Genomic DNA, 13,848 nt, shown 5'->3' on the forward strand with positions numbered 1-13,848 from the left:
CTGCTTGTCACTGGCTTCACTTGCTATAAAACAGCTTTCAAAATTTCTTAAACCTCATCCATGGCCAACATCCATCACCCTCAATGGGTAATTTTACTAGCACAGACAAGTCTAAGGTAAAAAAAAAAATCTAAAACACCAAAGCCTTTTCTGATGGACAAAAAGGGTGAATTTTTCAATAATGTTAGCACAACACAATTGAATAGCCTTTTAAACACATGTGAAGCTGTTAGCCCACATCTTGGGCATTCAAAGGGCTTATCAAATCATGGCATGCTAACTGGATACATCTATGATAACTGAAAGTAAAACAAACACTTTGCCCATCAAGACAGGGCCTTAGGTTGCTTGTAAAGGATAAGCCTAAGTTTCATCAGAAAAAAAAAAAAAAGACATGGTGGAAAATCATTTTAAGAGCTGTAATTTGGGAGTGTTAGCTCTCCTTGAGGGTATGGGGGGAGAAGATCAATGTTCCATTTTACCTCTCTTGATAGAAACCATTTCTGATTAAGTTTGATCTGCCTTGGCAGGGAGTGTGAGAATTCTTTGCAATGTACTACTACTTCTGAAATACCCCTGGAATCTTCATCAGAATTGGCTTTGTGGGGTAGTTCCACACTTCCACCTTTACTTTGGTCAGACCATCATATGAAGGAGGCCCGGAAGCATCCAGGAGATAGTTTGTAACAGGGGAAGAAAAACAGATGTATTTCCAGATATTGCTTGGGCAAAACAGGCCGAAAAGAAATATCTGACAATACAGTGTGTTCCCTGGGGATGGACACCATGGTTTTGTTTCTTGCTAAATTTTTCCTGATAGTTGCCTGGAGGTTTTTATTATTATAACTTATGATCAACTTTTCTACCATTGATAAAATCCTAGAAAAATGAAAAAACAGGCAAAAGGAAGCTAGTAGGTTTCATATGAAAATGAATTATTGAATTCCATTATTCCCAGCTTTGAATAGTAATGTTTCTGATGTACTCATTTGTGGGTTTGTTTGGTTATACCCCACCCTCCTATTTGCAAGTGAAAAATATGAAATGTCAGTCATTTATTACTTGAAATAAATAGTTTTCTTTTTGCTTCTTCTGATTCAGATGTTAGACTGATTTAGTTCTGGTTTTAGTTTTAGTGTCCATTCTTTATAATCAGTTAAAGGCATAGTTTAATTAAATCTTGGTGTTATATGACTTCATATCATGCTTGGAAATATTTCACGTTTGGTTTTGGTAGGTTTTTTATTGATTTATTTTTAAATTCTTCCCCCATTCTTGGATTTCTACTGTATGTACATATTAAAGTAAAATTATAAATATGGAAGAAAAAAGCAGTGGTTTGATATCCTTTCAGGCACTGAATTTTACCACTTATTGTCGTCCTCCATTTACTCAGGAACCCTCCTCCTGATGTGTCACTCAGATAGAGAACATTCCTCTGGCATATAGTTCATGAATAAAACTGAGCACTATAATTGTCACAACCTTTCACCGCTCAAGTAGTTCAGAATGTAATCCTCAGGGCACAGTCTAATCCCCTAACTCACTGAGTGTGCATGTTCACAAACAAAATTCTTTCTAGAGTGAAAACAGTTTACAGAACAATCCATTTCTGTTTACACGCTTTACTCTATGAGCTTTCCAAATATAAATTGAATCAGCTGTATTTTGGAGGGTGGGGGTGAGAAGAAAGACACCGGCATACACTTCATTGGATTCTCAGGAACAAAACAAAAATCACAACTTGTTTTAGACCAGGCTTTATTGCTCATAAAAAATAGAATGCCACCCTCAGTACACTTATGTACACTGGTGACATTAACATTCCAAGACATCTGGAGAAGCATGTTGTTGAATGTTCACACAATATCCACTGGAATGATGGTCTTCTGGTTAAGGCACTGCATTGATACTCAGGAGGCCTAGATTCAACTCTGGCTCTGCTGAAGACTTAGTGTGTCAACTTGAGAAAAATAACTTATTCTCTCTGTTCTTCAGTTCCACATCTGTAAAGTGAAGGTAATAATCCTACCCTCTCTCACAGGGAAGTTAGGGGAGAATAAATCCACAAATACTTGAAGATGCTTTGATGCTACAACGGTGTTAAGTACGATGATAGACAACAATGTATTACAGCAACCACCGCTGAATCTTTTCATTATTTCATTTCCTCTTCCACAATAAACGTGGATCTACCCTGGAAGTTTATGTGGAAGGTTTTTCATCACTCAGCATGTATATTCCTGTGACAGAATATCTACGGAGTCCAGCACTTCTAGCAAAAGGGTGCTCCCCTGCCCTGATCCCTTGAGGACTTCCTGTCTGTACTAGATAGCCTCCAATTTAATGCTTAAGCCATTTTAGCACATTTGACCATTGTTTTAACTTTTGTCTCAAGCAAAAGAAAAGTCAATAAAAGGACAGGGTGGTAGGATTCCACCTTGAGCCAGATTTCACACATTTTTAGTTATGCATAATCCTGTAGATTAATTTTAATGTCTATTTAGCAACTATTTTTCTTACATATCTTGTGCTTAAATAAAATTAAGGGATGAAATTACAGTAATTTATAGTCAAAAACAGGTTACTGGATTAAGTGAACAACTAATCTGAGCCAATATGGAAATTCTTATATAAAATACTCTAATACTTGTTTTTATTTCTTGTTTCCTGAGCTTCAGAAATGAGCTGGATACTTTTCTTGTAATATAAGGGGAAAGTAGAGTAAATGCTAAAATCACAGTTAAAAAACAGTTTGAATTCATTAATACAACTCAGCCTATAAAATTAAGCATTGAGGTCTCAGGTTATCATAGAGATCAATGCATTGGTTTTAAAAAAAATAAGCCATCTCCTCACAGATATTGTTTCTGTTCAGACTGAGGTTGTAGTTTAATATGTGGTTTCCATCACATTCCCTACTGGATAATATACTCCACGTAACAAAAAGCAGCAGTCTGGCACATCTTGCAGTATTTGCTCAGCAACATATGAATACTGAATTAGCAGAAAAAAATAAATGATCAAAGCCTAATAAACTAAAAAGAGGTTAGATAATTTATCAGCAAGACTGCTAGAAGCCTGCAAGCAAAAACATCACTGATAATGCACAGCATCAAGAGATCTGGTCTTTGGGAAGACTGAGATGGTGCTGGAATTTTGAGTTTTTCCACATGTAGGTCACTGGTTCAAATCCTTCCCAATCATTAGTGACCACCAGTGGCCACCACATGAACTATTTAGTGGTCTGTGTCAAACGACCCAATGAGGTGGTCTCAGTCCAGTTCCCTGCGAACAGGACCACAGAAATTATAATTACAAGTAACATTAAAAGTCTGTATAACAGAGTTCAAGGATTAAATAAATGTGAATAAGAGACTTTAACCCTTAGACGTGGTAGGGCAGAAGGCCGGTCTTGCAGTTGAGGAACCGTACTGGGACTTGAAAGATCTTGGTTCATTTTTCAACTGCACCACAGATTTCCTGTCTCACCTTAGGCATGTCACTTAGATTGTCTGTGCCCATTTGTAAAATGGGCATGATACCTGTTTTGATCACAATTGTTCCTTCTAACCTTAAAATAATCTATGAATCTCTTAGTCAGGGCTGAGGCACATTGGCAGGATCTTGCATACTCGCTACCCAGAACATACCAGTTGTGGAGCTTTGCACAAGCATGATGTTCACTTTTTAAAATGTTTTTTGATTTCAGATACCCCATTATTTAAGATCTATGAGGCCAGAAGTCAGAATATCCTCCAAATGTGACAAGGGAACGTGAGACAGAGCCACGCATCTGGAAGTGAAGCTTCCTGAAGCAACTTACCTTAAAAAGAGATTACTTAACGCATTATGGAGAATGTTATAGAATGGGTAGGAAGAAGGTATAGGGGGGTAGAGAAAGAGTAAGGTAAGCAAACCCCTACCTATTGTTAACAAGTATGGATAATCAGTTTGTGTACCATGAGGAGACACGAACACATACAGCAGGAACTGTCTATAGTAGCTGGCCTCACACATAAAAAAGCAGCCCAATTTACTATATAATCCAAATAATAAAATATGTAGTAGATCAATGAAATTTTCATATAGGTTATCCAATACTCTGTTTTTAAAATAACATTCCTAGTTGTCTAGTGGCTCTGATTAATATACAAGTTATCAATATCCAAAGAGTTCAAGAAAATGTTTAATTGTCAAGTGCACAAATAACTAAGCATTTTGTGGGCAAGAAATAAAATCTAAGAAAACCATCAAGATATAGCTAAATAATCTTTGAGCAATTATTATATAAAAAGAGTAAAGTTTATACATATGAAGTTTTAAAAAGCTAATTTTGAAATAGACAAAAATTCAGATTATTTCAAATTATGGGTTTTGTTTGTGGCGGGGTCTATGACTTTCATATTTGGAAAACACCTAGAACACTGTAGTTCCTACTGCAATCTAAGTAATGAATGATAAATTAAATGAATGATTTAAGTAGATTTGCAATTTGAAATTACAGAGTGTTTGGCTAAATCTTAAATTCGTCCCTGGTACAAAGTGGGATATTGCTTTCTGTTACGTTCCCGACAGCACTATAAATGATCACGAGGCATGTACTGAAAACAGGTGTGTTTACACTTCAGACAATTCCTGCTAAATAAAACATTCTAGCTGAGCAGCTGAAGCCTAACAGAGCTACAGTATTTTTAAGAATGTTACTTTTACTAGATTATTATAACAACAACATCTGATAGTTGCTTACTTCTAACATAGTTATGGACACTGAAAAATGACATGTTTTTCTTTCTTACTAGGTTTTTCAGCCTGATTAAAAACATAAAACATCATTCTAGTTCCACAGTTAAATTCTTAAAGCAAATGAAAATTTGTCCCATTTTAATGACTGAATGTGACGCGTCACTTAGAAGTGAAAATTGCAGGTAGTGGCATTTGATTTGAGAGAAGATGTCAGTTTGGGTGATTTACAGCTCAATGGCTAATCATTAATTGAGCAAGTGTCACACTTTTACACTGGTTGCAACACCAATAAGTGCCCTATACTGACCTCAGAAATCCTCCAGATCCTCTTTCACACACCTTTATTAACACCATGTACATGGTACTACCTTGGATCATTACCATGAAAATACTTAGTGAATTTAAGGGTTGTAGCCAATAGCAACAGCTGGGTGCTTAGCATTTTGGAAAAATCAGGCCACTTATTTAGGTCCTAAATATGGATTTAGGAGCCTAACTTTAGGCACTTGTTTTTGAAAAATCTTGACCATGGGTTTCTCTGTTTAAATAAGTAAAATGTAATAAAAGAACTACTACAATATGCTATTTTGTTGTTGCTGTTACTATCATCACATTACATTCGTGCCTACTGGATTTTTGTGACAATCTGCCATCACCTATATCAGTCACATTCATGCTGGCACCCTACGTCCCTAAAACAGTAAACACTTAAACTAACAGTTTACTAGTCTTCACAGCAATAAACCAAGTGTAATTCAAACCATTTTGTGAATTAAAAATAAATACATTCTGAAATATATGAAGATTTGAATCTATGTAAAAGTCAATACCCAGACTATTTTCCTTCCCAATAGCCCTTACGTACTCAAAAAGATCAAGAGTCAGAATCAAAAGTATTCTGTCTGGAGATTTAATTTAAAAAGATTCTCTGCATTTGCCACTAAAGAAGTCATTAACAGGAGTTCCTTTAGTATCTTTCTAGAAACTGATTATGTGATATTTACAGAACCAAGTACAAAATGAAAAGATTTCAAATTTTAAAATAAACTTTTCAATAACTGAGTATTTTTGAGTTCCTGAAAAATCTAAAAGCATAGAGTAACACACTCTCTTCGGAGCCTGCTCCAAACATATTGCACAGCAAATGAAACTTTGCCTTTTATTAAAGGTAGAGCAAACAACCACATGTTATTGGTTCTCTGAGTTGTTAAGACACTGTTTCTCCTTATCTTGAGTCTGCATTTAGTAATAATCACTGAAACAAAATAGCCAGATTGTCTCATTCACCAAACAATTCTCCTTTGTATTAGATCCGTGATTTATCTTTAGATGTATTTGGCCAGAACATTATTTTTTGCATGAAATACCTTTCAGAGTTTAATGTCATTGTCACATCTGTTTTGCCTCTCAAAGGAGGACATCTATCATACCCTGCTGGATTAGTACTTCTAACAAGTCTTCCATTATTATTTTTTTTTCTATAAAATGATCCTATATGCCCATATTTGACAATGGAGGTGTATTTAACTGTCACCCTGAAAACTTAGAATTTGTAAAGAAATTTTCTTCTGCTTGTTTCTACACACCACTAGTGCCATGCTGCTTTTAAAAATGCACTGTGGAACCTACTTTAGTGACAGGTTTCAGAGTGGCAGCCGTGTTAGTCTGTATTCGCAAAAAGAAAAGGAGGACTTGTGGCACCTTAGAGACTAACAAATTTACCTGAGCATAAGCTTTCGTGAGCTATAGCTCACTTCATCGGATGCTCCACTGAATGCATCTGATGAAATGAGCTGTAGCTCACGAAAGCTTATGCTCAAGTAAATTTGTTAGTCTCTAAGGTGCCACAAGTCCTCCTTTTCTTTCTACTTTTGGGAGTATCTGCTGCAAAGATAATCCTATTAACACGGACATAAAATACAAGAAATTGATTCCCTTTGCAGAAACATCTGTGAAAATCAATCACTCTGTTGAACGACTGCATTTTCTTCCTCCCAAACGTTTGGAGGCTCATTAAACAAACGCCTGTTAAAGAGATACCTGTTGAAGGAACCAGAGATGTGCCCAGCCTAGAATATGGTAGTGTCTGAACAGGCTTCTCCATGCTCTGCTAGCGAGCTGGAAATTCCTCTCAGCAGTGCGGTGTGACCAACTGACACAAAAACACTTCACTACTGAACCGATCAATGCAGAGACTCGGATGAAAGGTGGGCAGCCGACGGCCCACAATCCCGGTCTCGGGCGTGCTCAGAAGTAGTTACGGGCGCTGTAATACTTTATGGCGCTTCAGAGACGTGTTGCGGGATCCCGGGGATTGCACCCGGACTGAGCAGGCACGTCGGGCTCAGGCTGCCGGCGCCGATCAGCTGCCGCTGCTGCTGCCACCGAGATAGGGGTCGCATTGCAGAAAACAAACCCAAAGCTCGCGGACCATGAAGCGCAGATGGAGCAGGGGCGGAGCGGGCAGTGCCCAGCGGCCAGGCAGGAAGTGGGGGGGGGAGGGAGGGCGGCTGGTGGGACCGGTGCCTGCGGCGACTCACCTTCTGCTGCCTCCGGGCCATGTCCGTGGGCTGCTTGGCGTTGAACGGGTACGCGATGCACCTCACGATGAACACATACAGCTGCAGCCGGAGCCGCTTCTCCCTCTCCTCTTTCTGCAGCCTCTCCTGCTCCTCCCTGCCCTCGCTCAGCACCGAGGGGCTGGGGCTCGCCGGTCTGGCGGGGCCGCTGCCCTGGCGCCCCGGCTCCCTCGCGCGGGGCTCCCGGGCGGGAGCCGGCAGGGCTCGCGGCAAGCTGCCGCTGCAGCCCCCGGCCGCCGCCACCACCAGCACCTCCCGCCTCTCCTCTTCCAGCACCTCGTCGGACTCCTCTTCGCTGGAGGACGGGTCCAGCATGGTGCCGGCAGCGCGCGGCCCCTGCCTGCGGGCGCGGAGCGAAAGGGAAAGCGGCGCGCACCTTTCCGGACACGTCGAGTTTTACTCCCCGACCAGTTCCCACCGCGGCCGCCGCCGCCGCCAGGGAGGGGGCGGGGCCTGGGAAGGGGGTCGAGCTTGGGTTGCCTTGGGAATTGCTCCGGCCGGCTCCTATCGGAGCCCCGGCCAGCCTGTCACTTCTCCCCGAGCGACGGGGGCGGGCTCCGCCCGCCGGCGCCGCGCCGCGCAGGTGGGGAACCTGTAGCGCCCACAACAAGCACCACGTGGAACGGAATGTTAATGGGGCTCGGCGCGCTCCGCTCCGGCCTCCCCTCCGCGCTAGCCCGGAGCGCCGCTGCCTGCCGCCCGCCCGCTCGCTCCCTGGCCCGCCCAAGCGCTGTCTGGCTCCCGCTGGGAAACCAAGACAGAGGAAAGCTGCCGCCACCTGGAGCCTGCTGATGTTGGGTCCCGCCGCTCCGATTGCGCCAGGAAAAACCCTGCCTCAAAACAGGGATCCAGCCAACTTTTGCCTCCCCCGCGGTCCGCTGTCTGAGTAGAGAATGCCGCCGCTCCTGCTCCGCCAGAAAACAGAAATCCCAGCCCTGATGCGTCTTTGCCCAACAGTCCCACCAAACCCCGGATCCAGCACTGGGATCCAGTTGAGCGTTGCCACTTTTCCGGGGGGGGAATTGGGAACAACTTAGTCGCTATCATGGAAACAATATGCACGTTAGTTAATACGATCATTTGCATATAATCAGAAATGTAACTGAGGTTTTTTTTCTTAAAATGTGTGGATCTAGTGGTGGTGAAGGAATCCATTTGAACTTCCCAGGTGAATGACATCTCCTCTTTAGCTTCCTGAACACCCAGCCCGGCCAACTGGGTCAGATTAGGGAAATGCACGCTAGACTATACCCATAAAATAAACTGCCTCGGCAAATAGCCAAAATGAGATACCTCTCACAGTGGGTTGTGCAGTGTTCAAGATACCATTCACTGGGCAGCTGCTAGGGCTCCACTGGCTTCCTGGAGCTTAGCTCCCCTTCTGGGGGGCTTGAATGATGGTTTTGTGCTTTGCTAGGTGCCTTGAGTGTGTAGTGTCTCCTTCTCAAAGGGGGGGGGGGAATAATAAATCTGTCAAAGAGCTACATGGTTGTGGCAACAAAAGGAGATATCCCTCATAGTAACTTGTGTTGATCTGTGACCCTCCCTCTCCTTTCTTTGCTGAGGAATGAAATATTTAACAGTGGTGACATTTAAATTTATGATTTAAATCTGAGTTAGCATTTCACTGAGATGAAGGGAGCAGTTCACATCTCTTAGCACTACTGGTCTATTGCACAAGCTCTATCAAGGTTCATGTTTTTGAGGTTTTCTTCCCAACCTTAACAGCTAGAGACTTTTTTTAGCCTATATTCTGAAAAACAAAATAGCACCTTCAAAAACGTTGAATACTTGCTGATTTGGATCCCTGCATACCAGTGTGGCTCAACAGTGATAGGTGTGTAACCTCTTGGCAAAGTGTGTGTGACTTCCCCCTCTTGGAGTTGAAGGTAACCTACATTAAGGATTCCTTCTTAAATTGACTTATTGGAGGACTGGAGGCCACATGGTATTGATATAGACTACACAGCCTTTCACTGTAGGGACTGAAGGTTGTTTCTATTAAATGGATGTTTGGTGGCCCTTCTATGAGATGAGTTTACCACAGTTTAATTCCAGCTCCCACTTTGTAAACTCAGCACCTTCCTTTGCTCTAATCAACAAACTCAGTATAGAGACCAAGAACTGCAGGGGCCCTGGAGACTGAACTACTCCTGTTGCCCTTAAAGGAATATATATAATTGTCAGTAAATACTATTGTCCTTTTAAAAATGTTTTGTTGTTAGATAGTAATATTTCCCTTGTACTCTGCATTTATTTGATGGTCCTATGCATACACTGGATTATATTTAAGCAATTATTTGCAGGATTAGCTAGCCTGTTCGTACACATAGAAGCTGCCATATTACATTAAACTTGAGTGTGCTACCAGTACAGTAAGCAACTGCACAGTGCCAGATTAAAGAATTTTGGAGCCCTATGCTTGTGGAAATTGGGGGCCTCCCATCTTCTCTCAAATTTGTCCTGAGTGGTACTGTGACCCCATGTGCTAGGTTGCAATGCCATTCACTCAGAGTTGGCCTAGCCGCCCCCCTCATGACAGAGGGGGCAGCCAAGCCAATCCTGAGCAGTGTTGCAACCCCGTGTGCCAGGTCATACCACCACCCACAAAAAACTGGTGACCTGAGATGAGGGTCCAGTGTAAGTGACCAAGTGCACATTGGTTAACCTGGGCCTGCATCTGCAGCTATTATAGACTGATATAGGCTCTTTTGTTCTCAGATGTTCAGAGTTTAGATATCTGAGGAGAACTAGGAAACATTTGTATTATTTTTACAAATATTGGTCGTGCCTCTCTGTGTTTATAATGAGTTGCTTGCTATGGAGTTAGAGCAACAGGGAGCTGTTAGGGTAATCAAGCAGGAAAGGTAACACAATGGCCTAGATAAGGAGCATCCTATTAACAGCTGTGAAGAGTCAACTCCTCGGTCCCAATCCTGGTTACATGGCTGTTTTGCCAAGGCTGAGAATGTGGAGATCAGAATTCAAAGCACTGAGATCTGCCCTAAGAGAGGTCAGCTGCTGCAGGCTGACACAGACTGATGGAGAGTCAGGGTCTGCAGCAAGCAAATTGTAACTTGTGGTCCCCAAGAGAATGGGAGGCACCTACGCTAAGTTATCTCTTTTAGTAGCTTGAGGAGGATGCCAAGCATAGGTAAGACAGTATGTGTATGTCTCTTTGTTGTTTTAAATCCATTTGTTTAAATCCTCTTTGTTGTTTTAAATCCATTTGTCTGAGTGCTACACACCTTTTGGCAAAATAGATCATACTTTGTTTTGAAGAAGGCTGCTTCTGTGTCACTGTATACTGCTACTGTACCCATGCTTCCGAAGGGAAATTCCTGCAGGTGCCAAGCCTGTTGGGACTTCTAGGTATCATGGTTGGCAACCAGGGTGTGTAACTCAGAGCGTCACTCAGAGAATGGTTAGATTGCGGGATCCCATGCCAAAGAAGAGTGGAGGCATGGGACAGTTACTTGAAAGGGGTGCACATGAACTGGAAAAGAATCTCAGCAAGGGCAGCCTAGCCAGGGCCATGACAAACACAACCATTAGTACTGAAAGACCAGATTTATTCGTGTACGCACCAGTTTTCTCCATGGGAACTACTATATGTATACTCAGGTTTGCAGGTGTCTCATGAAAATATGTTGTTGTAATTTACATTTTTGTGGCTGACATCTGTCATTCTGACAGGGAGGATGGGTCTGGTAGTTAGGACACAAGCCTAATACATGGGAGACTGGGTTCATGTCCTTGTTATGCTATAGACTTACTAGGTGACTTTGGGCAAGTCACAACCTCTCTGTACCTTAGTTCCCCATGTCTGACATGGGCCTATCCTTGAGGTGGCTGGCATTCTAGTTACTTACCTGAGCCAAGAAATTGACAGAAGTCTGCGGTACCCAACTTTAGAGTTAGATCATCATCAGCTCCTATTTCCATCATTCTAAGTGCTTCACAAAGACAATACAGGTACTACTATGAAACAGAGATGGGCCCAAACCAGAACTCCTTTAGGCTTTGAGAGTCTGGATTCAAACGTTGTGGCTGAGGTCTATTTCTATTAAAGGCCTAGATTTAAAAATTTTGGGGAAAATTTGGATCCAGATCTGAACTTCACAGCTTGGTCCCATCTCTACTTACCACCGATGACATTTTAAAAAGAAAATCAAATCATGCTACCATGCAAGATGTGTTTACAAATAAAAATATCTTTTAAGTTCTTTTTAACAGATTCCTGGTCCAAGGCATTTTTCAGCTCAAAAGGTACTGCATTCCACAGACTCAGAGCTGAAGGAACAGGAACACAACCCTTTTTTATTTATTGAGCACCATCAGCATGCATGGTGCTAAACAGAGAGGATGAGAGGGTCACTGCCCCAAGGTGCATACAATCTAACCTGTTTTGGTCCTTTATGCTTTTAGGACCAAACTTGTTGCTTCCTCTGACTTAAGAGGTGATAGGGCATCAGAAGATAAGTAAATTATGTGAAACATTATGATCTTTCATTAGTCCAGTATATATATAGCAGGTAGGAAACCTTCAGGTTTTAAAGTCATAAATAAGAGTCATTTCTGGTATATATACTCCAATTAGTCCATTCAGGTTTGTAGAAATCAGTGATATGTTATGTTTTCTTAACTCTTTGAGTACCATGGCATCTCAGTGGACCATGACCATTCCAGGCAAATTCTGCTTCCATCAGGGGAGCTATTATGCACATCCAAAGGTCCACAAGAATTCCATTTTACTGAGGTGTGTTTTTTTGTTTTAACATAGGGCCCAAATCTTGCAGTAGGAGTTTTACTTGCATCAGCACTGCAGGATTTGGTCCTAAATCTATAATACCAACTACTGCCATATTAATCTTAGGTTGTTCATACTGTATTATCATACAATGGATTACAACACACTTCTTGTTTAGCAGTAGGATTGCTTTTGTTCTATTTCCTGCCTGTATCTTTTGTGAGGGGAAAAATAGCTTAGTTTTCTTTAATGCTTTTTAACACCTAGAAAATGAAGTGAATCTTCCCTTAAGCTGCATGAGTAGTAACAACTCATGCAGTAAAAGTAACAACTTTTGCAACTCCTTATCGATGTAATCTAACCTAACCTGTTTTGTTCTCTACTTCCTGCTGACCTCACAGGTTTATTTTCAGGTCATATTTACCCAATAGTAGCCTTCCCCCCCACCCCAGCTGCTTTAAATGTTCTAATTTTCATAATTTACACTGTGATTTATTTTAAAGAATTAGCACTAGTTACAGTTCTGGTTCTATCTACTGAGCAGCAATATGAGACTGTAGTGACCTTAACAAACGCCATATTGAGCACAGGCAGAAGGGAGATCAGAGTCTACCCTGCTTACAGGCAATCAGCTGACCACACCCCCGTGCAGTTGCCAGAACGCCAGACATGGAGATATGCACCCACACCCAGCTATAAGGGGTGGTTGGGATACCAGAGGGGCAACAGCACTATGCAGAGCTGCTTCTGAGAAACCAACAAGGAGACAAAAGAAGACTGCAAGTCCTGGAGTTTAAGGGCTGATAAACTCTTAATCTCAATTGAGTTTATGGACTGGTTTAATTGCAGATAAAGTGAAGGGGACCAGTTAGGAAAAAGCTGGGACCCCTAGAGAGACTGCTCCAAGAGCAGTTGAGGATGTGGTACAAGAAGTGGGGTGGATTTTTACTGTCCCCGCAGAAAAGGGAAGCTTTAAATGAAAAACAAACATAACTTTTTTTTCCCTTTTATATATACACAAGAGAGCTGTGGAGGTGAATCAGCTCCTGCAGTAGCTGGATGACTCACAAGCATTACAGAAAAAGAAACAGCAACAACTGTTCAAACCAATGGTATCACATCAGCAACTGTTGTTACAATGGCTGGCGGAACTAGTACCAGCTGCTACTCCTCAGGGTCCTGCCCCTAAAGAGAATGTATCCTCCATAATTCAAGGAACCACTTAGAGCCTAATGCTTTGCAAGATGATGAGAGACGATGACCCAAAGTCTTCTTGGTAACTTTTGAAAGGGTGGCCCCAGCCTGTCAATGACCTCCAGCCCAGAGGGCAATCTGACTTCCTCCACTCCTCATTGGGGAAGCCTAAGTAGCATATTGGAGGACCTGATGATTTGGCAGTCCAGGTCTAGGAACAAGTAAAGGTGGTCATATTGGACTGGCTAGGCCTGGATGAAGATATCTACCATCAGCGCTTTTGCCAAGAGTGTTCCCCACCAAAGCATGGCCAAGGGCGGTTGTCCAAAGACGTGTGCTTGTGTTAATTAAAGCCAGAGTCTTAAATGGGACCCCAGATAGTAGAACACATAGTTATGGAGCAGTTTGTACAGATCCCTCCATCTGCAGGTCTGCAGACACCAACAAGTAACCCTAGGTGATGCCACCCATCTCATGGAGGGCTACACGGGCACTCAATCTGCTGTGGAAGTAGCTGCTGCTCATACATTAGAGAAGGAAATGGACTGGGTATCCAACAGTGGTGGTGACCCATATTGG

At 42.2% G+C, this 13,848-nt stretch overlaps 1 protein-coding gene across 26 annotated transcripts in view; it reads right to left on the bottom strand.

Moving 5' to 3' along the window:
• CADPS2 (calcium dependent secretion activator 2) overlaps nt 1-10,598 on the bottom strand; it is a 556,952-nt gene extending 546,354 nt beyond the window's left edge. For all 26 annotated transcript variants that reach the window (XM_037888978.2, XM_037888976.2, XM_037888967.2 and 23 more), the window contains exon 1: nt 7,287-10,598. In XM_037888978.2, coding sequence (XP_037744906.1) covers nt 7,287-7,640 — 354 coding nt within the window. In that variant the 5' untranslated portion in view covers nt 7,641-10,598. The remainder of the gene's footprint in view (nt 1-7,286) is intronic.
• Between the last annotated feature and the right edge of the window lie 3,250 nt (nt 10,599-13,848).

This window comes from Chelonia mydas, chromosome 1, assembly GCF_015237465.2.
Source record: "Chelonia mydas isolate rCheMyd1 chromosome 1, rCheMyd1.pri.v2, whole genome shotgun sequence".
In the NCBI taxonomy this organism is placed as follows: domain Eukaryota; kingdom Metazoa; phylum Chordata; order Testudines; family Cheloniidae; genus Chelonia; species Chelonia mydas.